Source organism: Amphibalanus amphitrite, unplaced genomic scaffold (genome assembly GCF_019059575.1).
Source record: "Amphibalanus amphitrite isolate SeventyFive unplaced genomic scaffold, NRLGWU_Aamphi_draft 000274F_arrow, whole genome shotgun sequence".
NCBI classification, from domain to species: Eukaryota; Metazoa; Arthropoda; class Thecostraca; order Balanomorpha; family Balanidae; genus Amphibalanus; species Amphibalanus amphitrite.
This window is the reverse complement of record NW_024881769.1, coordinates 204126-231937: the sequence shown is the minus strand read 5'-3', so window position 1 is coordinate 231937 and position 27812 is coordinate 204126. Positions and strand designations below refer to the sequence as shown.

The following is a 27812-nucleotide window of genomic DNA, read 5'->3' as shown; positions in this document are numbered from 1 at the left end:
TGGGGCACCTATGTTACCACCCTGTCACGTTTTTTGCGTGTGAATAAAAAACCGCGGCGCGTAGCCGCTTGGAGTGCTTTCTGTAGGTACATCAATTTTGGACAATGTGTGAAATTTTTGGCCCCGGGTTATGTCAGGTCAGGTCACCAGCTCAAGTTAACTGACCAAGCCTAAAAAAGTTTGCAATAATGTCCAGCCTGCAGTCACGCAGTGCAGTGTTTGCCAGAGAGGTTTTAAACTTGGTGGATTGCATGATGTTATGGGCGCCTAATTTGTATATCTCGGATTTTTTTTTATATCCGTGACCTAAGGTCAGGCCAGTGGCGTGACCTTACCATTAGGTATAAGTCAATGGAGAAAAATGAAAATACCTCCAGATCTGTGTGTACGCATAGGAACAGTCCAAATATTTCAGAATCACAATGATTTGGACCACCCGTGTCGACCAAGGTACCTTTTTTGCTGATAGCCTCTACGCCTCTAGAAAGGTTATCCGAGGTCATTTGAGGCTACAAACAGATTTTTGCCAATAACTCTCGATTGGAAAGAGATAGAAAGCTGAGAATGGCCTCATTGTGTTTGTCTTGTTGAGACGCATCGAATGATATGCAACATGACCTTTTCGGGTCAGGTCATGACCTTGACCTGAGGTCAAATTTTTCAAGTTGACCTTTCAGTGTCAAATTATAGTTCATTCGACGCGTCTCAGCGAGAGGAACACGATTCTGGCAATAGAAATATCGTGGCTTTTTGTAGTCAAAAGTTATTGTCGAAAAAACACTTTTCGTAAAAACAGCTATTTTTGGAGTTTCTGCCCTCTGGAGGCTAAACCATAGACCTGAGGTCAATTTTGATGACGACCTTATCAAAAGAGGAGATCAAAAGCTATCGATTGCTTTTCCATGCGTTTTTCTAGCTATCATAGTTCCTGGGATAACGGCATGTTTTCAAAAAAAATATAATGACAATTGGCAAATTTTGACTTTTGATGACCTCTGGTGACCCCAATATTGCTCTAAGATGAAAAATGACAGAAACATTTTCAAACGTACGCATTGAGCACTATCGACTGCTTTTTACCGCGTCTTTCTAGCCCTCTTAGTTTTTGAGTTAGAGGTGGGTGGTAACATACCTATGCCCCCCCCCCCCCCACTATGGCGAAGTTGGCTGAGACCGCCACTGGGGCGCGGGTTAACAGTTAACATCACTGTCATGATCAATTTCAGCAAGCACTATAATCCGCATTTCTAAGGCGTCGTATTTACATCAGACCACAGATGGCTTTCCTACTGTTTCTGGCAGATATATATTTTTTTTTTCTAAGCCGCCGCCCATGAATAGACGGTGTCCACCCACTGACCCGCGCGACACATAGAACCTTACGTTAACACCACCCCGAAACATATGTAATACATCAAGTCGCGACACTCCCTGCTAGGAGAATGAAGAAAACAAAATCAAAGCTGGAATAAGCGCGGTAAGGCCCTTGTTAGTATGGTATAGGGTAGCCTGGGGCAAGACGCCCCAGATAATTTATTTTGCTACATAACTTTTGTCCCACATCACCTGGAGGGCCAAATTTGTGCTCAATGCGTTCTTTGGACTTTTACTTTAAATTCCACCCCTCAAATTCATTCGCTTATGATCGGACTCCCAGCTGGGAAGTGGTTTGTGAAGCAACTGCAAATAGGGCGTTTTGCCCCAACCCCAGGGCAAAACGCCCCACGGCCTGGGGCAAGAAGCCCCATACTCTATATTAAAGATTAAACATGCTAGTTGACTAAATCTTATATGAGAGGTCCGTTAGACCTTGGGAGGCACAGCACTGAAGTTAGCTTCTTCCATCCTATCAGGTGTTCAGCTACGACACTATTGTATGAGCAGGTTTTTCACCTGCCTCATAAGGGCAAATAATAAATTATTGCAATGCAAATGTTAACAAAATACTTCCTTTGCCATCCAGTTGCTGAGAAAAGTACATATAAATGCATAGAAACATACCGTTCGCCAACTACCGAACATTAGAAAGTGGGTAGTCCGAACAACACATGAGGTAAAACGCCCCATGGGGCTTTTTGCCCGGCGACCTACTGGGGCGTTTTACCCCATCACGTAGTTCGGTCAGAGAACAACGCCTTGCACTCCAGGAAGACATAATTTAACACAAACCAACCCGGCATTATAAGCGTTAGGCAATAGTTGTTCAAAATACATAAAAGTCGTTAACCTGATGTGGACGATAAAGGAACGCCATGATGCATAATCTGACAACAAAACATAAAAATCGCTCCAAAAACACATTTTTGGCTATATCTCTCTAAAGAGTCATCACAATTTCTTTCCAGTCTGCTCATATAATGATCGTATAGTGCACGTTTTATAGAAGAGAGGATGTTTCCCCAGAACCTTGCCAGTTCCGAGAAACATCGGTGAGGCGTTTTACCTCGGCGGGGCGACTTGCCCCGGTCTACCCTATGGCTTAAAAGAGAAGCAAAGAAGTCAAGGCTAAATGTAGCTTGACTGACCACTACACCTTCCCATTTAAGAATAAGCCAAAGGATCAGTCATTCCATCGGTTAGTTAGGTTAATCGTGCAGCGCATTCACACATTTTTGCGGGGGGGGGACAGTATCTGGTCTGGGTTCGGCAGAGTCAAATGCCCACTGAAAAGAGCCGCCGAGCTAAGCAAGCTTGTTGCTCAGCGAACTCAAATCAGCGGGCAAACGTCAGGGCGTTATTTGAAGTGTTACGTATTGTTACGTAGTTTATAAGCGGTCGAAATATATCATGTTGTTACAAACATGAATTCGAGAATGCGAACACAACACATACATGAGTGACTCCACGAAAAAGATATAAGGAAAATACACGGTAGCGTAACTAAAGAAAAAAAAAATGGAAAGCACAAATACATTAAAGAGGTCGAAATACAATGATGACATAGTGAGATAACGATTCATCGAAGTAGACCACCTCTCGCTCTGGTTTAGGTATATATGTTGCAGGCACTTTAGAAAATCAGTCATTTTGTAAAATGCCTAGGCATTTTGCAAAATGCCTGATTTTCCAGGCTTTTTGCAAAAAGTCTAGGCATTTTACAAAATGACTGACTCTCCAGTCATTTTGCAAAATGCCTGGGCATTTTACAAAATACCTAGCCATTTTACAAAATGACTGAGCAGCGTGTTGTAGATACGAGTACCTAATTATATACGTTTTGGTAGCGTGTAGGTGGACCGAGGAGTCCAGCATTATGACCAGAGGAGTCCAGCAGTGGGAAGTCCATACCTACCTCTATTTTGAGAAGTACAGGCCCGCGACATTTCCAACCCCGACGTCAGCGATGCTGCTGGATTTAAAATGATCGATCTGGAGCGTCAACAAACGACTGGCCCTATGCCGGCCTGTGTCTGTAAAACTATTACAGGTCGCGAGGATTCCATCCCACACACTTAGGCCTTAATGTCTTCTGAAACCAACGCTCTCGTCCTACGCCAAGCGACCCATGATGATACTCCCGATGTGGAGCTTGATATTTTTAACTGGGACCATGCAAGTAGGTACTCAAAGCCGTTGCCACAGAACAAAATTAATCGTGTTTTGTTAATTATTGCTTTAATATTCATTGTGATCAGAGAGCTTTTTTATTCCAAAGAAATGTTAGGAAGAAAACCTAAACAACAATACTGTAAACAATTGCGTGGACTAGGCCTAGGGTAGACTTGTTGAAGTTCCTTAGAGCCAATGAGCGCTGTCCAGTCAACTGAGGAGGGGAGGGGTGGTCCACACTGGGCTTCTTTGTTGAGCCGTGGGCTGTGAGTGAGCGTCCGTGCGTGTCGCGAGTGCCTCGTGGACCGTTATGTCGCGTCCAGAATTCGACCGCAAGGTGGCGGAGATCATAGACTCAAGTGCTGGCAAAAACCATCAATTCATAACGAACCAGGAACGGACAGAAATAGTAGACTTTTTATCAACCTACAGTCAGTCAGTCTATGTAGTTTCAGGCAGAACATGAACGGCGTTGATGTACTTGGGAGTTTTTACAGCGTTAACTAAACAATGCTTTATGCTACAGCCGAGTCTGCAACTCAACCTGGTTGTTACTCAGCATTCAATTGTCGTCATCACAGAGCTTCAGATCGATCAGCTACAGGCTGAACACGTACCTATAGGGTGTAGGAAGACGTCCAAACTCCAAAAACTGTTGGCCATAGTATCTGTAGTGGGATCTACGTTCCATGCTGGTCAGGCATTTTGCAAAATGTCTAGTCATTTTGTAAAATGGCTAGCCATTTTGAAAAAAGCCTGGTTGCGTTCAGTCATTTTTCAAACAGCCGTCTTTTTGTAAAATGCCTAGGCATTTTACAAAATGACTGATTTTCTAAAGTGCCTGCAACATATATGCATAATACCTATGTTATTGTAAACACGCAGTGGCATTATGGGTCTCCTTCATTTTATCACATTGTATACAAATATACAGACAAATACAGTGCGGGGGTGAACTGTGACAGCATGGGTATGGCGGGGTAGGCAAATGAAAAGCGTCCGTCCTACGTGTACCTACTTAGAACCTACCATCCCATGTCCGGGATGACGGTCACCCCTAGTTACGCAATCGTAGCAGCCACATTAATAGCCTTCGATCGGGGTATAACCGTTTGAACGGCTGGACGACCCGTGCCAAACTGATCTGCTGAGTCCTCACGGCACAGCAGCCGTTGGTCACATTAGTCAAATGCCTTTCCCGTTTGTTTTTATCTCATGTGCCTGAATTCTGAAATGGGCAAAATAGTCGGAAAGGACCTAGCCCGGAAAAGTAAATAAATCATAAACGATGAAGCGAAACAAATTCACCGATTTATTTTCAGCGACACACTTTAGGTAGGTATCTCCAGGGCGACGCTCTCCAAAATTTTATGGTTATAGGACTGATAATGGTTGATAGAAGGACAGAAAAGTCGTTCATACCATGCGAGCGATAACAAGGGTTTACTTTAAAACATGATAATAATTTGCAGGATTCGGGCTCCACCATACCCGAATAAGACGACACCCATGTCATATCCATATCCTTTTCGGGGACACACCATCCACACAGCATCGTTTGATGCTCATCATTTTATTTTTCTTATAAATTTAGCTCGAATGTTTGAATGGACGGATTGACAGAGCCGAAACCCATGCTAAGCAGAGCTTGTTGCGTAGACCCCGACTCATAGGTACCGTCCGATCGCGCGATTCCGGGTAACGGGAGAATTAAGATGCCAACATTTAACGTGCCAATCAAAGCCGGACACGGCCTGTCCCACTAAACCGACTTTAACTGGCCGCGGCTGTCCCCATCAGCCGCAGACCATCCCCATCAGGAGTCTCAACTATCGAGCGCCGGAGCGACTCGAACCCGGGCTCTCACTACAGGGAGCTCAATGCTCTACCAACTGTCCTGTGTGCGAATCGTTGCACTAAGTGATACGGGATTGAACATGAGTGCAACTATAAAAGCAGTATCGGAGATCCGCAGACCCAGAATCCGGGTCCACAGTTCGACTCGCGGTTGGTCCACAGTTCGACTCGGTAGGACAGAATGAACCGACACCGTCACCTGGCGGCGTACGCCGAAACTGAGCTTCAGCGACAGGCCGCCAGACGGCCGAGAGGAGCCCGTGCCCCGTACCATCACGGGTTGCGAATTGCAAGAGCCCCCCGTCCGTCGTTTCCATTCTCAGGACACTCAAATCATTCTCCTCCACTCCGCAACCCTCAGTCCGGGCTGGACAGGCCTCTTTATCTCATGCGGGCTGCTCCCAAGGGAGCACACCCGTAGCCGGGCACAGAGTACTTGGGGGCTTGTCGGCCTGTCCATTCGGACGGGCTCAGCCCCGGTGAGGTGACTCTCTAAGGTGCCTGCGTAGACCAATATCTCCCCCCTCATTCCCATCATCCTCCCGGCTCTGAAATGGTCTTATCAGACCGTAAGGGCCTAACCCAACAAAACAAACAAACAATTGCAAGAAGAACGAAAAGAAAGAAAAAGAACTTGAGAGCGAGCTACCGGCTCGGCGTCGGCATCCATCATAGATATTCTCGTGGCCAGCCCCTTCCGCTTGGGTGGCAGGGCGGGCTGTCCAGCCGGGACAATCTCAGCCACTGCGCGCGCGGCCGGTGGTCAGCACAGTTCAATGTCACGATATGAGCTTAGCTAGCCCACCTTCACTGAGCCATTAGCTGGAGCTAAGCGTTTTCATGTTGAGCTACCGGAGGATCTCTTGGCTCTTGTACACTCCGCACACAATAAGGTCTGCTACCCACTCTCGATAAACTCAGGTCACTTAGCTCAATCTCAGTACAGGTTCTGTTAAAGCCCAGAGCTAAAAATGAACTTGAAATAAACAGGGGGGAGAAGATAGGGGAGAGGGGAAAGAGAAAGAGATCGGGGAGAGGAGAGAGAGAGAGAGAGAGAGAGAGAGAGAGAGAGAGAGAGAGAGAGAGAGAGAGAGAGAGAGAGAGAGAGAGAGAGAGAGAGAGAGAGAGAGAGAGAGAGAGAGACAGAGACAGAGACAGAGAGAGAGAGAGAGAGAGAGAGAGAGAGAGAGAGAGAGAGAGAGAGAGAGAGAGAGAGAGAGAGAGAGAGAGAAGAGAGAGTGCGGGAGATAGGATAATAACCAGAGTAGTGGGTAATTGGTTTGTGACACTAACTTTCCACTCCCCAGATGCAGAGAGAAACCGGGAGTATCACCTTCTTTGAAGTTAAGAAATGAAAACGACATATCTAAAACGAAGAGCTTAGCTGTTTGAGTCAGTATCCACACATCTATGAACTACACAATCACCCTGAGGTCTTCATCAAAGTCATCTGAGAACTGGAATGCGTTGAGCCACCTTGTAAGAAGTCCTTACATTATTTTTGTCGGACAAGTTCCCTTATATCAACACCATCACTTTGCGCTAACATCAGCCGATAACATTGATCTCCGCGTCTGGAGATTTCGGCTTCACGTTACCACGAACTCAGCATGGCAGCGCCGCAGCGATCAGCACCATCATGGGAAATTCCTAGCCGTGCATATGCAAAAACATCCCCGCTCTATAAAAGTGTTGGTGTCGGCGCGGCCCAAATTCTTACATCAGTGTATCGGCGACGATCGGGGCGGTGCGGAGCTCTTGTTCTACACGAGGCTGACAGCCGGGTGTCGACCCCCAGGTGTTCCTAATGCGCTGCTCCCGAGCTCCTAATCTGCCGCCCGTCTGGGACGCCGTGATCCTTCGGTCACACTTGCCAAGGCGAATCCGCGGACGATCTCTATCTGGTTCGCGCTCCTCTGTCTAAGGCTAATTCGGAACCCGGATATGCATTCTTGCAATACAATTTTACCAAATCTCTACATGTCTCTTATTATCAGCCCTCACGAAGCCCGCACTTAGGTAGAAATCCCTTATGATAACATGCGTGTATTGCTCTCCTTTTCCTGGCCCGACGGAGCCGGGAGTGGCCATCCGGATCAAGCACAACATGAGATCTCTTACCATCGTTACAAACACACAGACCGGAGCATCTGACGACAGATCCACCGCCGCCGGGCTGCGGCGCACCCGGCGACGGAAAACGCTAAACGAACAAAATGTTCACCGCAGGGAAATGGCAGCACACATACCAGGGTTGGTTCCTAAGGTCACAAAGCGTGACTTCTACCCGCAACTAGTTGCAAGACATGAGCAAGTATGCACTGACAACATAACAACCAAACATCGTAAGTCACCAGCAGCAGTCTAGCGAAAGGTGACAAAGCGATGAGCTGCCTCAAAATGCGCTACATAATTGAGTCAACATTGATCATCAACGGAAACATCTGCACCATACAACATATAACGAGGAAAATAAGATGAAACTGGCTGTCCGGAAGAAGTAACCGACTACGGTAAATAATAAATAACCGTGTAGAGTAAGCAATTCACTGTTTGATCATGTAGGCAAGGCGTCGTTTATACGCGTTGTCAAAAACTAACGTAAAAAACAATAATGGCTGTTAATTCTCAAATGAAAATATTCGCAGGTATGCAGTCAACCTTCTGCAAATGGGTAGTGCCTTTTATAACCCAATTACTATTGTTATTCGAAAGGGAAGAGGACGATGTAGGCATTGATAACGAAAATTGTTTACTCCAACAATGGAGTCAAGGAAAACTGTACAACACTGTTGTCCTAATCTTCGGGTCAGTAGCGCCTCAAACTCTGGATCACAGGCTCCATCGGCTGCCTCACTTCTGCCGCTGATCCGTCCCTATTCGCGAGCACACGCGGCGCACAGCCGGACAGGGCAGGGTTCAACCACGCTGCGACCAGGACGCTCGAAACGACCGGGCGTCTGTCCTGGTCTCCAGCAATCGACGAGATGGCAACTCGACCAAACCCAGGGACAAAAGGTGCAACAACAGCGCGCTGAAGCACAGGTGCGCGCCGAGTGGAAACTACATCAGCTAGTCCGGCATGGTGCGGCAATCGCAGATTCTGCGGCTAACTTCTGCCGGACATTGAACACAGGGAGACAAAGCGCTCCGAGTGTGGAGACGGGTCACCCGAGCCGGCTGCATTGGCACATGATGCTGCAGGGGACTTCTCGTCCCGGTAGGACCTACGAGTAAGCAGTGCACGAGGGAAAGCACCTATCTACTCTAGGCTATCACAGAAGTTGGAGAATTCAACTCGCTAGCAACAACACCGTGAGTAACGACTATGTACGCAGTTATTCCTTCTGATATCGCTGAATAATCCACCGTGCAATGTGTTGGTATCACATTATCGCTTTGGGAGGAGGTCGAAATTTAACCGTCATGCATAGAAAATGAGCCTTTATCAGTAGCAAGAAAGCCCCGATATAAGATTGAACGCGATATGGCAAAACCAAGCTATGATATCACGACAGATCAACAAAGAAGAGATATATGTTTGGGCTTTAGAACTATCATGACTAGAAAACTGACTAGAAACTTACTGTCAGGACATCAGGACTGTTACTAGAAACTTGCTGTCTATCCTTACTCTGGAAGTAACAATTATCTGACAATGCTAACAAGTTGCGCCACAAGCAGGAAACGAATCCTTCATATAACCAGTATTTTGTAACCATTCTGTGCGCATCCTGAGTCTATTTTGAAGGCTGGCGCCCACTAACCCCCTCCAGCCTACGGAAAGACCGCTGGAGACTCGCGGATTCGGACCCACCAAATAACGCGGGACTCGCATCCACAGTCTCCATTGAGACAAGAGTTAGCTCCCGTCTCCCGTCTGCCGTCCGGCGCCCACCGGGCGTGAATCCTCCCCTCCCCCAGTCCCATTCCCTGCCTACTTGGATCCCCCGACGGTGGCCCCGTCGCCCACCTGGCCGTCCTCCGCTCCGGCTCCCTCCCCGGGCTCGGGCTGACCGACCGTCTCGCCGTCGGCGCCCTGCTGGAAGGAGCGGATCAGCTCGGCGACGCGCGCGTGCTGGAACCGCTCGGCGTCCTCCAGCGGCGTGTTGCCCCACCGGTCCTGGATGGACGGCGAGACGCGGCAGTGGCGCAGCAGGAACTCGACACACTCCAGGTGGCCCTCGGCGGCGGCCACATGTAGCGCCGTGCGGCCGTCGTAGTCGCGCTCCGACATGTTCATACCGGACAACTTGTGCCTGAGGGCGGACGGGGCGGCGCGGGAGGTGTGTAATGCGGAACGTCAAATACGCGATCTTGATTAACTGTTGATTACTGACGTGGGATAATAGACTGCACAGTGCATGCCAAGATCATTCACAGAAGGTCATTCAATCATTCAAGTAGTCGAGTCAGTAATGTGAAACTAGCAAACAGTACACCTATCAGTCCGATAAGCTCACATCTACGCATTATTGTGTGCACATTCATAAGGTGACACATACCTTATATTAGCCACATATTCATCAGACACCTACCTTCTCATGGCGCTGACGTCTCCGGAGGCAGCCGAGAACAGCAGGTTCACGATGTTGATGCCCTTTGTCTCGTGCTTGTGACGCCGCGGATCCTTCTTGTCCGTGCTGTACTTCAAGTTGTCATAGCGGTGGAAGTTGAACATGTTCACCAGTTCCTAACAGAAGTAGTTTGAAGATCATCCGACAGTCAATCGCACTGAGCTGAATACGGACTGTCTTGAAGGACATGTAAACCGTAATGCCTTCATTCCACGACCCTGATAGGTAAGACCTAGCTGGGTAGCGCGGGATAGTCATTGAGAGTCAGGAAAAGAACCATCAAAGTAGCAAATGTAGCGTCTTAAATATCTATCGATAGTCTTATCTCGACAGCCTCCCCGCACCAGCTGCTGTCTCTCCCTGTAGGTACTCACGCTGCAGAACTGAATGCCGCGGACCGAGTTTCCATACATATCGAGTGGCGGTGACCACAGGCAGATGCCCATCACATTGGGAACGACCAGCATCATACCGCCCGAGACGCCCGACTTGGCCGGCAGACCCACCTGGCGGACAGAGTGCGAACTAACGTCAGCAACAGACATAACTGGGTGATGGATAAACGGAACGGAAAATAGCGCAGCATGGCTTATATTGAGTGCCAAACAATTTTCCGCTATCGGTCAATACAAATGCATTGCTCAAAATGGCTAACTCTAGTCAGATCTATAATCCACCAGGAGCAGAAAAGCTGAACTAGGAGATTAACTGCGAGCTCATGGAGTGAACGTGGAGATGTGAGAATCACCGGAGGATTGCACTAACCGCTTCTGCAATGGCATAACCTCTGTCACCGTGTCAATGACGTTTGATGAGCCAAATGCCAATGCCTTTTAATTTAGCCAGATAACTAAATGAAATCTTGAGAAAAATCCACCAGATAGACCGACCCCGCCACGGTCGCCCCAGGGCAGGGGAGTGGTAGCCTCCCACGTCCCCGACTCACATTGAATGCGAACTGTCCGCTGTAGTCGTACATGCCGCAGCTGTGCATCAGGCTGAGGACGTCCCTGACTGAGTCCGTGGACATGACCTTCTCCTCGGAGGTGGGGCAGATGCCGCCGTTGGCCAGCGTCGCGGCCATCACCGACATGGCGTCACACGTCGTCTCCATGGCACAGCACTGGGGGGGGGGGGGGAGGGGCGTCACCGACATGGCGTCACACGTCGTCTCCATGGCACAACACTGAGAGAGGGGGAGGGGGGGGCGTCACCGACATGGCGTCACATGTCGTCTCCATGGCACAACACTGAGAGAGGGGGAGGGGGGGCGTCACCGACATGGCGTCACACGTCTCCATGGCACACTACTGAGAGGTAGTGTGCCATACAGTACTGAGAGGGGGGTAAGGGGGGCGTCACCGACATGGCGTCACACGTCGTCTCCATGGCACAACACTGAGAGCAGGGGGGGGGGGGCGGGGGGGACGGTTAGGGTCAGCGGGGAGAAGTTGAACGAGGAGCAGAAACAGTACAGGCGAAAGCGACGCCGAGCTCTTCTTAACTTGTACGAATAATGACTAATCGTTACACAAATCGGATGATCAGTCCAACACACTTTAACTTCACCTTACATTCACAGATGGTTGGTTCATTTGCCATGCTTAGTTCGGGTTACGCATAGTGAGCTGCTCCAGTTGATCAAGTTCTATAAAGCCACAACAATGATCTCATCGCCACCCTCCCTGTTGACGCACGGACGGATGGATACTTTGGCGGACACTTCGCCACGGGGGTCATCCGAGTCCACGTGCCGTGTCCGGCGGCGATGGCTCACCCCTGGCAGACCGCCAGCTCCATTTCCCAGCTCCGGCCTCCCCAGCGCCCCCCGGACCGGGCGGGGTGACCGGTGACGGGGAGGGGCCGCGCTCCTCAGCTGGCCTCGTGTCAGAAATACCCGGCGGCGTTCGTGACGCGGCAGTGACGTACACAGCGTCACCGTCTCCCGAGTCCCCCGGACCACCAGTCGCACATAGCCCCGGCCCGCCAGCACCCAGTGCCCGTACCCTGAGTGACCGGGGCCCGGTGCGCCGCCGTACCCCGAGTGACCCCGGCCCGCCGCGCCCGGCAGCACAGCCGGCATCGGGCACATGCCATAACCTCGCTCCGAACACCTGTCGGCCAGTAGCTGCCCATAACCCAGCCGACACCTGACCGAGGGCGGCGCTACCGAACTTGGCAGCGCTGCCAGCTGGCCAGACTTCAGCCATCGACAGCTCACGGCTCTAACGCCAAACACAGCCATCGACAGCTCACGGCTCTAACGCCAAACACTCACCTGAAAGTAGAAATCCATCACCTCTCGCAGGTTGGACTTGGTGGGGAAGCACTTGTTCTCGCGCATGTAGAAGCCGAGGGCGTAGTTTCTGTCGGCCGCCTCGCGCTCCGAGAGGAACACGGCGTTGTTGAAGCCCACGTACTCGTCACCGGCCAGACGCTGTGTTTGGGTGAACAAAGGAAAGCGTCAGTTAGGTATACTTATCACAAACTAAGAGCCGGCACATTGAGTAACAAATGTCAGGTGCATAAAGCATACGGTAAGCCAAGAGACGGCGTCGGTAAGCCCAAATACCTGTGCGTTTCCACCATTGTGCCTGCCATGACCAAAACGCGATTTAAGAATGAATACGTCCAATCTAAATAATACGCCTGACATTTGATATTCATGACGTTCTCAGACAAATCACGCCACGAATGTTCCACATAATTTATCAGGTGCCGGCCAGGTAAAATAGTGTCATTTCTCAGCCGTCAAAATCGGACTCAGTGCATGGCCGGAGCTAGGACTGATGTCAGGCTGAGGATTCAGTTGCCGGTGAGCACTGCCCGGCCGCGAGGTGAGCATTTCTGCCTGCCAATGACCCCTGACCCGGAGCAGATCAATAGAGCCGCGCCGACTGTCTCCGGGTACTGGGGAGGGGGAGGGGAAGGGGTGGACGTGCTCATAACACCGCGAGGGAAATGTCGCCGACGGGTGAGGGATGCATTGACTGGCGACGAGCCAATATGATTTCCAATTCGATTACAGTAGACTTGATCAAGCTGTACTTTGATATTGGTTAGACGTCTATCGTAATTGCTGTAAGGGTAAAATGTTACCGAGGTTGAGGCCTAAGGGTAAGGTTAAATTAAGGTTAAATGTTAAGGTTAAATGTAACCAGTCGGAAGGCATCGATTCCGATTAAATTATTGTCACAAACATCAATCGCATAGTCAGGATCAACATTTTTTTTTGTCATGACATATAGCGTAACCCTTAGCTATGATGGCAACGTCGAGTATGCAACGTTCAACGTATAACGCTCATGGTGCTGTCAGCAGAGCCTATGATCCATGACCGAAATGCATCCATCGTCCCAAGGGCGCCGTACATATACAGCTTGGCCGGTGATTAAGCCAAACCTCATCAACTGTGTCAGACATCCGGCTACCGAAAATCGATGGCCCACACAAGCGGCCGTCACATAGGCGGAGGGCAGGAGGGACAATTAATTTGTGTCTAGGATACGGGGCGAGAGACCTTTATGGACTCAGGGGCATTGATCGCAATAACTACAGAACACAGATGGCTGGCGACGCGGTGTTCAATATCAACGAGATATATATGGATCGCTGATCATCGGAACAATAGTGAGCAGTAGATCACAGAGAATTAGACCTAGAAGAAGGGCCCTAGCCGCCCTACCGCCCGGCATCGACGTCTTCCTCCCTTCCCCTAGGTCCTCACCGAGTACTGTTTGACGTGGTCCAACTCCCGTCCCCCCCCCCCCCACCGCCCACTATTTCCTCCGCTCTCCCTTTCCCTCTCTCACCGAGAAGTACTGTTTGACGTGGTCAAACCGCTCTGCCAGGTTCATCTCCTTGTGCGCCAGCGTCTGCAGCAGCGAGCACACGATGATGGCGCCCGCGTTGATCATGGGGTTGTGCGGCTTCTTGTTGTGGTCGAGCACCAGCTCGTTGAACATGCGTCCGCTGGGCTCCTGTCCGACGTACTGGTGCACCATGTCCTCCCCCAGCTCGTCCAGCACCAGGCCGTACGTCAGCGGCTTACTGCCGGTGTGTGTGGGGCGGGGGATAACGTCAGTGGCTTACCGTGGGAGGGGCAGGGGAAAATGTCAGCAGCTAACTGCCGGGGAGAAAAAGGGCGATAAAAGCTGAAACGGGCTAGCTTCCTTGCGCCAACGTACGTACTCTACCGTCAGCGTTCTGGTGAGGAAATAGAACGAGGCAATACAGCTCGGATGAGACAGATATCGCTAGAAATAGCATGACGTAGACAGGCCTAACGGACACTGAAAGCCGGCGCGACATGCGAGATATAGGGGAGATCCGTGTAAGACGCCCAGGGTCGGTAAGAGGCCCCATCGCTTTTTTTACCAAACCAATAATGTTATTTATTTTTTAATGTTCTTGTAAAGCAGAAGCCCTCTTGAAACAACAACTCACGAAACCTGAGGTATCAGGTGCGTCGCAGCGACTTTTGGTAAGCCTGTTTCTGTTTTTGCCCCTTTACTTGCTAGATATATGCATCTTTATCACCCTTATATATCTGAAAAACAATGACTATCAAATGCAATCTTATCTCATCGAAATTGTCACATGTTAGCTTCAGAATAGACCATGTTCTGGTGCGCTGCAAATGTCTCATAAACCATAAATATTGTGACGTTACAACACTGCATTTTTTTAAGAGGCCCTCCCTTCGAGGATTATAAAACGCCCCCCCCGATAAAAAACGCCCCCGATGCTAAAACGCCTGCACCTGCGGCAGGCGTGGCATTCTTTTTTCAAGGAGTTTGTTTTTGTTTCTTTTTTTCTGTTTCTTTTTCTAGAGGTAATAGGTACAATTTTCGTTGGTCATCAGCGTTTGGTTGTGCTAGTTTTCGCATTGTTCGAGCGCTTTGGAAGTGTTATTGGTTTCGATAACACCGTATTTGCTTAGCTTTTCGAAATAAAAGGCCTTGCAGCTGTGTTCGCAAAACGTCTTTTGCAAGTCGACTTGCCTTGTTAAACACCCGAGGGGGGGGGGGCGTCTTACCATACCCATAGTGTAAGAGGCCCTTTTGCAACTTTTTCCAAAATGTTAAAGTTTACGGTTTGTGTACCCCCTAGATTCATTTTGAATGCAAATATGTATGGGAAAATGATGCATGCTCACAGCGCATGCACACGTTAGCTCTTAAATATTATCAGTTGTCTAAAAATAGCAACTGAGCTTAAGGGGGGGCCTCCTGCACCACTCTCCCCTATGTACGTAGTGTTTACTGGGCGTGTGGGCAAATGGAGCAGAGGCACGTTTTCCAGCTACGTGGGCACTGAGTATAAAGCAGCACAGAATACATGCGTCACTGTGTGTCAATAAATGTCCTACGATCGAACGCCTGTCCTTGGGTAATAACATCCGCGTTGTGAAACGATATATCATAGTGACTTATTCAGTCAGACGGGTATTAGCAGACAGTGCAATATAGCCGCTGGTATCTAATGCACCAGTCGACGACCGGCCAGCGCCTCACACCACATCAGATCGACCGATCTCCCACTTGGTGAGCTACCAACTGACCACCTACGGATGAACCAACAGTCGGCTATCCACCCCATCCAAGCAATTCACCACCTACCTACCTCTGGCCACCCGAGTACAAACTGCTACTCTGACAGAACACCGCCGCTATCTCATCTGATGGACTGCACTGTGAACTACTCACCTGATCGACTATCGCCCGCTACCCACCTGATGGACTGCACGGTGAACGGCACGGTCACGTCTCCGATGCAGTAGCGCTGGCCGTCCACGGTGCACACCGACACGCCCCAGAAGTTGGGGTCGTACCGCGCCAGCTGCGGGATGTACGACGCCACCTGGCGGCACCAGAAGAAACTAACAGTCACCACAGGGCCAGAGGACGGGGGCGACAGCTGGCGGCTCCATCAGCAACTAACAGAGACCGCCGGGACAGAGGTGGCACCTGGCGGGATCGGCAGAAACTATGGCGGCCTACACTGGCAAGAGTGATGTAGAAATACACAGGGCTTATCAAGGATAAGACGGGCTGCGCCTGCATATGAGCGAACGAGATCGATCATATGTTGACCACAGAAGGTAAACTGGGAAAAGGCTTAGCGATTGGGATGTTCTTAGTGCACATTACGATACTTTCTCGGACGAAATACATAAAACTACGCATGTTTAGCTCATTTAATGATATTGTTAAGGATTATGGGGTACAGCACAAAGTCACCCACCGGACGAAGACAAGTACAGCTCAGCGTGGATTCACCGCAATCGTGGGAAGATCTCACAACACAACGGAAACAATATCTGTGCTAATCGTACCTACACAAGACCGCATGTGACATGAAAATTACAGCAAACTCATCTAGTGAAATTCCGTTTCTAAGGACAAAGTTCTTACCAATGAGTCTCAGCAGTGGCCTCCCAAGATTGACATGCAAAGACGAGGAGGAAGCTTCACTCGTCTTTCATTTCAGATCGGACTACTACCACTACTTGTACAAACATAGAAACATGACAGAAACAATGCACACTCACAGCGATGGCTGTCTGCTCTGGTGTAGGTGCTAGTTACCAAGGACAATACGATCTACTTCTTTTTTGAGTGAGACAAAACGAAACTGCAGTCAACAAACCGAGAACTAATTCAGTGATGCACCTGCACCCACGCCACGTATCTCGAGCCCGCTGCCTCGTCTAGTATTCAGTAATTGGTTCAGCATTCACCCGTCACAGTAGGCTGTGAAATATTGCTCTCACGACATAAACTCGACTGGTCAGTTCAGACACCTCCCGTACCATACCTACTCGGCCTTATAACAAACTGACGCAAGCGCAGAGTGATTAGGCTTCAATTTCATAAACGGGGAAGCACGATCATTTCGGCGATATGTGCACGGAGAGTCTCGAAAAGTTGACAAGTCTAGTTATCAATAAACGAATGCCCACCCGAAGTGTTAGTTCGGAGCACTCCGACCGTTATATAACCTAGGCTCTTAAAATAATTACGGCGAAGTTCATTTTCGCATCTATTTTTAATGCACCGCAGTCCACTGTCCAATCAACCCGAGCCCTCGTTGCACAAAAGTTGCTCCACAACTTGTGGAATATTCTAAGAGTTCCCGTCGGTGGTTAGAAATGAGTCTCCCAGCGATAACTCGGTCCGATTCCCCTCCCGGTGGTCCAGTTTTCTCCACCTCAGACCGACCACAACGACCGCAGCATGGACGCCTTTCCCGGCCGTCGGCAGCGAGGTATAAACTTCCCCACCCGCTCCCGGTCTCCTCTACTCTATATTCAGAGAGGGTTTACGCCACGCTCCACACCACCCACCCCTCGGCCTCCTGGCAGAGGCGTGTCGCCGCCCGCCATCAGCTCCTCCCCGCCGGAGAGAGGCAGCCCGTCGGCCCACTTCGAGAACGGGCGCGCCGGCAGCTGGCAGCTGGCGACGATAGAGAGCAGAGACCCGCTGAGAGCAGCGGCCGCAGCAGGTAGGTGGGAAATCGAAATAGATTCTACCAAATGTGACAAAACAGCCCAGCTCAATTTACGGAGAAAGCAGTGGACATTATAAATTTGGTGGAAAGTCCCAGGAGATCCGGAAACGGTTAAGTGTTTTGTGCTATGAATGCATTAGTCATAAGTTATCATACCAAAAGGAAATGGAAATAAGTCAGCATTAGATACGACATAATAATATTAGGCACACCAAATAACTGTAGTAAGCAGCATACATGCAGAAGTATGCATAGCTACCACCATATGGGGTTATAGGTTATGTTAACACGACAAGAGTAGGAGTCGTCACGCGAACGGCAAATCAGAGACTGAGTTTGGGAAAAAATCGTGACATGTTGGCTCTGAAAAGAAATAATAAAACTACAGGGACACACCACCTACATGCGTAAATCACACAAAATTACTGGCAAATAGCTAAATACCTTTTCGGAGAACTGATTAAACCTCCACAAAACACCCACTATAACTGGCCCTAAAGGTGTCACAACAAATGTCATGCTGTTGCCGGAGAGCCCTGTCGCCTTATATGGCTTCAGCGGCTCCTGTTCCAGCAGGTACCGGCCGCTCAATGACCTGAATGTCTACACCCGTGCCCACCGGATACCTATCACAGACAGGACTGAGACGTGCCAGACTACAGTGTTATTCCGTGACTACGGTTATCCAGCGCGGCACGCCACTGATTGTGAGTGTAGTCTTCACTCACCTCCCCCTCCTGAAGAAGCCAGCGGGACGGAGCACGGACGGTTAATATCAACGGGTTGTGACAGAAAGGAGACTGCATACAGCTGGCATGGCACAGCTTGCATTGCATGGAAGCGAACACATGCAGCCCCCCAGTAAGAAAGCCCCTGTCCCCATATAGCCCTGCGCGGAGTACCCAAGAAAGCAAGAGCAAAATGGCACTGAAAGACAAAAAGAGAAAAACCCACACGAAACAAAATTGTTTGTTAACAAGTTCACATTTATATGTACATATGTCCATAAACCCTAGACCGAACCAATCCGCCGAATTTTCCTAGAATCTAATATTCACTGAAAATGAATTGAATGAAAGGCGTCTGAAACGTTGCATTGAATTCATACCGTGATTATAAATCCCGGAAAACCACCCCGCACACCCTCCCGCCGCGGCGACGCCCACCTTTCCGCCGGCGGAAGACTTGCAGTGCCAGTAGATGGCCTCGATATCCCGGCAGAAGTTGGTAAAGTCGGGAATCACAAACCGCTGGCGCATGGCCCGCGAAATCAGGTGGATGTTGCTCGTCACCAGACTGGAAAACAGATAGATCCATCCATCAGGTGTCGAAACATGAACATCGAAAGCAATCGTTATCGATAAATAGTGACGACTGACGATGGTTAGGGCTGATGATCGCCGCAACAAAAGTTTTACGGCGCACATAAAATTGATCAGGGTGGTAATTTCTCCGATAAAGACACAGAGAGGCAGGAGCCTAGGCAATAACTCACAGCGCCTGCGGGAGTCAGACTGAACGAGTCTGAAGGTGCCGGGTAGGTCTACCCCCTGACCGTCTAGGCGTCTACAGGTGGGAAGCCCCCCCCCCCCCCTACTGACCGTCTAAAGGTGCCCCCCCCCCCCGCCCACTGACCGTCTGAAGGTGGGCAGGTCGAGCACCTGGCTCTCCGGACTGTGTACGTCCGGCGCACCCGACCGCTCCTCGTACACCTTGTACAGGTTCTCGGTCATCTCACGCAGACGGCGGTCGTTCTTACGCAGACCGGTCTCCCGCAGCGCCTGGAGGAGCGGTCAGCTCAGGTCAGGTCAGGTCACCTCAGGGGATTTAGTATGTGTCGCTGCATACCCTTGATGGAAACAGTGCAATTTTCAAAATAAAGTAATATTTCAAAGCTTCTTAGATTCTTATATTACAAGACAATCTGAAAATGTCGATGCAAAAAGGAACTCAAAATGTCCTGAACTAACAATATTACAAGACACAGGACATCACATACAAATGTACCGGTCCAGCACAACTTACGGCTAGAAACTTGCCAATCTGAATGGTCTTGCCGTCTCTTGAGAACATGTAGAAAATGCTGTCTTCCAGCATATCAAACGCCTGGCGCTGCTCGGCCGGGCTGAAAAGAAATAAATTAATTCCAACATTTCAAACTGTGCTCGATTCGCATTTGTACATGAACAGGGAGCCATATTGAAGATAAAATTTTCCCCGCTGCCATGTGTGACGGCCTGAACCAGTACCCGGTGACCCCTCTGACACAGGGTGACAGGAGCCATGTCTGACGGCCAGGCCCCTCTGACACAAACGGAGCCGTGCCAGGGGAAGTGTCAGCGCCGCGTGCCAGCCACAGGCCAAGGTCACAGCTGAGGGCGCCGGTCCCAGGAACGTGCGGAACCCCGATTAAATCACAACCCGACTGCGGGGGCTGCGTCGGTGCGTCTATTTGCTATGGCAGTTGGTCAAGGATGTCTATCAGTATCGGATAATAGCTGTCGGTAAAATGATATTCGTCCGGAAATAAGAAGCTTTATCCGACCCTCTCGTAAGAATAGGAAAATAAATGTTCCGATTTTGTTTTAAAAACGTAATATATTACTGATGAAGGACGGTTATATAACCAGTGCGTTCGATGAAATGAGGAACACATACTAGAAAATAAGCTGAAAACGCTTCGTTACAAGTCCTCCAAGATATCTTGCTCTCATTTCATTGACTAAAGAATGTCCAATAGCAACAGCTCCACTGCTGGGCACCTACCTTTTCTTATCGATGTCATCGTCGATCTGCTCGGCATCAGTGAACACCTGCGACTTCCACGATCCCTGAGCGCCCTCCGAGGACAGCCGCTGGCCCGGCGGGGGAGTCGACGATCTCTCCTGGAACGGAGCAGACCAGGAGTGAATCGCGGGAACACAACGGGTAAAAAAGGCAAGGCAAAAATATGCTGGGGTCGATGAGGCGCACTGTAGAGAAGTCAAATCGAAAACTGACAAAATATTAAACTATGGAAAAACGGTAGAGGCGGTCCACTTCCTCGCTAGTGCCGAGATAATGCGAATGTTTATTTAGGTGTCAGCAAATGGTCGTCTACGCTTAACCGCAACGATGCTATCCCATCTGCTTTATCTTGCACCATAAACCAGATAAAAACGAATAAATGTTCAAATTAATGTGTTTATAGGGCGACAGATGCCGCATGTTGCTTTTGGAGACATGACTGTTGGCCCGCCTCGGCTGGCCGATCCTCCATAACCGCGCTGGCCGCACGGCTCATATATGTAGTGTCATGCGGCACAGCATGCCTTCAGGCGTTACCACTAGCGACATCTATGATGACTATTGCAAGCTGCTCGGGCGCCGCACGCTGGGCCGGCGGACCGGAAAAGCGCTAGAAATACCCCCACGAGTGACTTTCCACACTATGAACAAAATATGTATCATTCGATCCCAAATTGATCAAAGCATACGATTCTGATGCCATTTTTGCCCTAAGGTCGAAATTGAGGTGGTCAGTTGTCACCCAACACAAGACTATTTAGACCCGCTAGTGGCTACCACATTCGCCGATTTTAATGCCAATCTTTAGTTGATATTTATTAGTTGACCAGTTGTCGTTTTGAACGCAATTTTCTGTCAGACTAGTTCAAGGCACTGTTGTTCACTGTACCAACAACATTCTTACATATTGCATCGCTTTTCTGCAAGATAAGCTAGCTTTTTGCAAGCAGCTGCAAGACCTAAATGAAAATCATATCTAAATTTTTAAATAGACTTTTATAAAAACGTTATTTCGAGCGGCTAAAAATGAACATCTTATACTAGCCTCTGATTACTCATCTTTCGTTCCATATAGGTGCTTTGCTGCTTTTCCCTGCTACTTTTCGAGATATGCGCCAGTAAACCATATGATGTAGGGGCAATTGTCACCTCGCCGCTCTACTGACGGCCCGGCGCTCTTTAAAGCGCCGAAATTTATGAAAAACGAATGTTTATAATCTGAATAAAATATATGTCCCTGAGCTCAGAATTGATCAACGCACACAATGCTGTCAAAATTTTTGGGCCAAAGTCAATAATTAAGTCATTATGAACCCCCAAACACAAGTCAGTGATAATGAACAACAACTTGCTCTTTAGTTAGACTTTTTGAGAAATGTTATTTCGAGCCGCTAAAGATGAGCATGTCATGCAAACAACTAGTCAATTGTCTGCCATGCCCTATTGACGATTATTGCCTATTACTGCTACTTTTCGGGATATCGTCTGCTAAGTCACCTGATATAGAGCTGCTATGCCACCCTACCGCGGTAGGGTGGCATAGCAGCTATATCAGGTGACTAAGCAGACGATATCTCGAAAAGTAGCAGTAAAAGGCAATAATCGTCAACAGGGCATGGCAGACAATTGACTAGTTGTTTGCATGACATGCTCATCTTTAGCGGCTCGAAATAACATTTCTCAAAAAGTCTAACTAAAGAGCAAGTTGTTGTTGATTATCACTGACTTGTGTTTGGGGGTTCATAATGACTTAATTATTGACTTTGGCCCAAAAATTTTGACAGCATTGTGTGCGTTGATCAATTCTGAGCTCAGGGACATATATTTTATTCAGATTATAAACATTCGTTTTTCATAAATTTCGGCGCTTTAAAGAGCGCCGGGCCGTCAGTAGAGCGGCGAGGTGACAATTGCCCCTACATCATATGGTTTACTGGCGCATATCTCGAAAAGTAGCAGGGAAAAGCAGCAAAGCACCTATATGGAACGAAAGATGAGTAATCAGAGGCTAGTATAAGATGTTCATTTCTAGCCGCTCGAAATAACGTTTTTATAAAAGTCTATTTAAAAATTTAGATATGATTTTTATTTAGGTCTTGCAGCTGCTTGCAAAAAGCTAGCTTATCTTGCAGAAAAGCGATGCAATATGTAAGAATGTTGTTGGTACAGTGAGAAACAGTGCCCTGAACTAGTCTGACAGAAAATTGCGTTCAAAACGACAACTGGTCAACTAATAAATATCAACTAAAGATTAGCATTAAAATCGGCAAATGTGGTGGCCACTAGCGGGTCTAAATAGTCTTGTGTTTGGTGACAACTGACCACCTCAATTTCGACCTTAGAGCAAAAATGGCATCAGAATCGTATACTTTGATCAATTTGGGATCGAATGATACATATTTTGTTCATATTGTGGAAAGTCACTCTTGGGGGTATTTCTAGCGCTTTTCCGGTCCGCCGGCCCAGCGTGCGCCGGACGGGGAGCGGCTCCAGGCATCCGGTAGCCGGCACGAAATACAAAATTTGGCCAGCAATGGACGGTCGTTTATACCTATCGACCACACATACGCCGGCAGCCAATAGAAAACGGATATCGGTACAGGATTTCATGAGTCGACTTTTCAGTTTTCTGCTTTGCCTATGATACTACTGGACCTTATGGGCTTAGCTACTCAGCTTCCTTCGTTTTTTTTTTTTAAGTGTCTCTGTGACTCAACATCACATCACTTTTTGTCGTTTGTAATTTGGCATCCTGCCGCCACCGCTCGCGGCCCTCGCGTCGGGTTCGGAACCTCTGACCGGCCTATTTTCACCGCTGCTCTGTGGCACTAATCGCCGCCTCTGACCATGTGCGGATGACAGCGGTGGCGGCCGGGGGCCAACTGAGCGCCGCTCGTCCCAACAGCTGTGAGCTCCAGCCCGGTCCTGCTCGACTCGCGACCTTCCCAATGAACCAACAGGAGACCGTCACGGCTCAGTCGGGTCTGTAAGCGGTAGGTACAGGTCTCGTGGGTTTTAGCGGTAGGTTTTGCACCTAGAAAAATTAGTGTACCTACTTCAGGCTATATCTTCGTCGTCTTAAGCTTTTAAGTGTTGAAGATGCGATCGACTTGTTGGGTAACAAGCCGGCCATGATCGTGTAAAATGGCTTCATCGTAGATCGATTAGTTTCTGAGATATAACCGGAAATGTAAAAGTGCAAAACCTACCGCTTAATCTCGCGAGACCTGTACATACAGACGAACCGGCACTCGGCAGGGACAGCAATACCAGACTGTGCCACAGACAACAACGGAAATAATGTCCTTCAGTGCGACGGGGGGCGATCACAAATATGGGTGTACTGGGAATATCGTGAATGGGTGAAGTACCTACAGTCACGCGGTAAAATAGAGCCGGATATTAGCTGGCAAACAGGCGGTACCTGTTAATGCAAATCCATTCGTCGGCGCGGTGCCCCCAAAGCATTATGGAAATGGACCGTGGAAGGCAGCTTCTGTGATGGATGGTTGGCGCCATGAGCGATTAACGATGGAAAGTTCCGACATCCAACCAAATGGTGGCTGAAAGATCCGTGTTCAATCAAAGTTCCGACATGTCAGCCAGGTGATGCATGATGAAATATAACGTGCAAACGGAAGCCATTCGAAAGGGCTGCTAGGTACCTGTTCGCTCTTGCAGTACCGTTTAATAACGTCACTTGTTCAGGACAACTTAAGCAGCGTGACAACTCATGGGCCATGTCCGGTCTGCAGGTTGAGGTAGCTGCTTTCATCATATCTGGTAAAACGAATAAAACGCTAACGATGTCACTAGAAATCAACCATCCAACGATTTGTCATCAGGGTGCCCAAAACTAAGCTCACAAAATATGCATTGGATATGCTGGATGATTATATGGCCCACAAGGCGCCATAAGTTCGTCTGGCTACCACTTCTATGATGAAATCGTGAAAGCATCACCAGCACTGCCATAGCGTAGTAGGTACCTAAACTTCGCCCATGACCGCTGGCGCTCCACGTCCGCGAATAACAAGTACATAGCTATTTCGCTACCACTGTTACATAACAGCTGAGCTGCCAGAAACTGCCGGCCTCGGTAAAGTACGCCTGCCAGTGACTGTCTGTCACATATTATGACAGCAGGGCTGTCGATGACCGTCACCCCTGGCCGACACCGACAGTATCAGTCTACTGCTACTCTCTCCCGTCGTGACTCAGCCAGTGATTTCCACCGCCGCCGGTCTGTGGGACCATCAGCGGCCGGTGATCGCTCCCCGACCCACGCCGACCACAAGCACCGGTCGATGGCCGGTGGTAAGCCGAGGTCCCGTGAAACCAGGCGCGGCGCCGAATACATACAGCGGCTGAAGGACACCCGTACTTGTGCATGCATGTATAACGTGTCATATATGCATGATGTGCACAGTGCGCATATGCAAGTAGGAAAAAAACGTGCATCATTGCGTTAGCATTATACTGAAAGGTGAGAATGTATGCGCACGAAACAGCGTTACCAATGCTGCTGGGACACGTTCAATGTGAACCACAAAATAATGCTTAAAATATACATAACATTTAGCATAAAGTAAGAATGAAAAATAAAAATTTGTGTTAAAGAAACTACCTTAGATCACCTGACTATTACTTGATTGAACTATCGGGCATAAAAACGATCTTACAGCTCAGTGCCTCCCTGAAATCGTCAACCAATGCAATGTTGGCAATAGGCGCTGCTGCTATCAGACACTGAGAATCTAGCCCAGGTTGAAATGAAGCCGATATAACAGTCAGCCGCACCGGCCAGTCTGAATGCCCTCGACCAGTCCATGAGTCGTGATCGTCTTACGTCACCCTCTCAAACGGTGACTGCTCGGTGGGACACCCTTTTATCGATCGGAAAATTTGACACAGATGTTCTGATGTTCTTTTCCAAAGAGCACGTATGACGCAATGAGCTATTCTTCCGATCGTCGTATCAGAGACCATCCGGCTCACTGATCCAGGAATCGTAAGGAACTATGAAACGTCTGCAATTTGCGCTTACGACATGAGCGTTGAGCATCTATTGGGCCCATCTGGACATGATCGTCCGGTTTAGAAAACCTAATGACGAAGTTACATCGACATCTCGAAGATGCGAATGATGACGGGCTTTTCACGGTAACATTGCCGAGACTCTGGCATCTCACGGTAACATTGCCGAGACAACTAACGGTAGACTCTGGCTACTCACGTTGTTGACGTCGCTGAGACTCTGACACCGCCTGGTGACCTGCAGACGCCGGGTGAGGGGCGGCGGCGGCGGGCCGAACGGGTGCGCTCCGCCGGCCACCGCCCTGGTCGGGGTGGCGGGACTGCTGACCGCGCCGCGGCCGACCGGAGACAGCGCCCGGTGCTCCCGCAGCAGGCGCAGCACCGCACGCGAACGCTGCAGCATCGCCGAACGAGAGCCGACCGCCCGACTGGGTCACACGCGACCGGTCACCGGTCACACCTGAGGTCACCCGGTCACACCTGAGGCCACCGGGTCACACGGTGTCACCGCCGGTCACTCCGTTCACCGTTCACAGTCCTGTGACCCGCTGTATGACCTCGTGTCTCGGACCAGCGGCGGCGGGCAGGCGGTGGCGGTCGCTCGGCCGAGGGGCGCACACTAGGGCTGGCAGCCGCTCACTGTCGCTGCACTCGGTGCCAGCAGTGGCGCGTGGCGCGATGGGACCGTCCCCGGAGCGGAAATAACCGCCGGCGCCGAGAGCTGTGCGGCCGGCTGAGGTTGACGTCAGCGTCTGCGTCGGCGGAGGCGCTGGGCGGGCTCATGTGCTCCCTCCCACCCGGGACCGGGCTGCGTGCCGCCGACGCGCCGCGCAGGTCGATACCGGACAGACGAGGGTGTGTCGCTGACGTCACGCTGAGCTCGGCCAGCCGGGCGTGACCTGCGGACGGGGAGACTGAGACGGTGACGTAAAGGGGCGGGTCAGCAGGCCGGGCTGCCCGTGCGACCTTGGCTGTTGCCAGGAATACCGAATACCGGGAAGGGGGGGAGAGGCGGTAATAGCAGGCGCGGAGGCCGTTGATTCATAAGTAACGTGGATGCATCACACACTCAGGAAAAGAAAATGAGTCGTAGCTAAGAAGCCTAAAAACACCTCTTAGACAATAGCATTGGTACGTAGGTAACTTCGTATTTATTTACTTTAGGACCGGCAGCCATTACTTTCGTTGCGAACCTCAAGTGATAGTAAAAAGCATATCACATGACATAATTTGACCTCCTGATTTCATAGCTGATAGTTATTCATGGCACAAACAAGTTTAAATGCACCAATACAATATTTACCGCCACCGCCGTACCGGAGTACCCCCCACCGCGTACCCCGCGTACACCCGCCACCGGCCACGCGCACTGCGCTCCAAGGTTGAGTGAATACGTATTAACGATGCTATTCAACCTGCTATTCAACTGCGAGGAAAGTGACGTCATGAACTTTTTCGTTGCGAAGCAGCGCAGTGCCGAAGGCAATGCCCGGCAATCCCTTAGGAGAGATTACAGGCAATGGTAGGTTTGGTATCTGTAAGAATCTTGGGTTCGGGTAGGTCAAATCAAATATTTTTAGGTTAAGTGGTTGCCTATTTGGCTACTATTGATTGCAATCTATTCATGCGAGAAACTTTTTCCTTATCCCCGGGTAGGCAAAAATCAGTAGGTCAGGTAAGGTAAGGTTCAGAGGCGGATCCAGCTCAGAGGTTTGGGGGGGGGGCAAACCATAAAAATTTATCGATTCTTTCCATGCATCGTCAGAGGCGGCGGAAGGTATTTTGGGATGGGGGGGCACACCTGATCCTTCCCGGAACCTAGGGTACCCCCAAATCTAGTTTTCTCACCGGTTTTAGGCCACTTATTTTTCACCCCTTGGCCTTTACAACGAAAAATCGAAACGAAAACATTTGCAAAAAGTGAGATATCCCGTCTCATCTGAGTCAAGGAACTACCTTTTTGGTAACTTGGAATAAACGTTTAAAGCTTTCACACATGAGCTGTCAAATCAGGTATAGAGAGAGGGGGATTTTTTTACTTAAATACCTAGGCATTGTCTTCCATTCAGCTTTTCTTTGAGGCCCACGGCCGCTAATATAGGGAGGACAAGCTGCCCCGACGGTTCCTGGCCCTATGAAACTTTGTGGGGGCAGCGCCTGCGCCCCCCACGGCCCCAGAGTTGTGGGGGCAGGCTACCCCCATGCTGCCCCCCGGCTCACGAGTCTATGCCGGCTGGCGTCTGGCAGAGTCGCGGGGAAAGGCCTGTGGCACGCTCAGACGCGCTTCTGTGACGTCCGCATGCCGGGCCACTCGCGTTCCGTCCTACTCTTCCGGTTACCGGTAGCTCGTAGATAGCTGCTTGATTTCTGAGCATTATGTGTGGAGGGCGTTTGGTGGAAATGTATGATATTTAGAGAATGAATATGTGCTTACATGTTGTCACAGTCTTCTGCGTTAGAACGCTCCATAATGAAGATTGTTTCTGGTTAACA

At 49.6% G+C, this 27812-nt stretch overlaps 1 protein-coding gene across 1 annotated transcript; it reads right to left on the bottom strand.

Moving 5' to 3' along the window:
* Positions 1-7436: 7436 nt before the first annotated feature.
* LOC122387130 (glutaminase liver isoform, mitochondrial-like) lies at positions 7437-26707 on the bottom strand. Its single transcript, XM_043377023.1, has 13 exons — positions 26623-26707; positions 25519-26218; positions 20262-20380; positions 19521-19620; positions 19131-19276; positions 18662-18791; positions 15718-15845; positions 13796-14033; positions 12262-12420; positions 10930-11106; positions 10358-10489; positions 9945-10099; positions 7437-9665 (listed from the first exon to the last, which is right to left on the bottom strand). Exons 2-13 carry the CDS (start codon positions 25720-25722, stop codon positions 9344-9346), a joined length of 2010 nt encoding a protein of 669 aa, XP_043232958.1. The 5' UTR covers positions 25723-26218; positions 26623-26707; the 3' UTR covers positions 7437-9343.
* Positions 26708-27812: the final 1105 nt, after the last annotated feature.

Excerpts from the sequence above, each read along its gene's own strand:
- LOC122387130 (XM_043377023.1), bottom strand. The coding sequence starts at position 25,722 with ATGCTGCAGCGTTCGCGTGCGGTGCTGCGCCTGCTGCGGGAGCACCGG. Across the intron at positions 14,034-15,717 it reads TTCACCGTGCAGTCCATCAG|TAAGCCGCTGACGTACGGCC; the intron begins GTGGGTAGCGGG and ends ACACACCGGCAG. Across the intron at positions 10,490-10,929 it reads GCGGACAGTTCGCATTCAAT|GTGGGTCTGCCGGCCAAGTC; the intron begins GTGAGTCGGGGA and ends TCTGTCCGCCAG.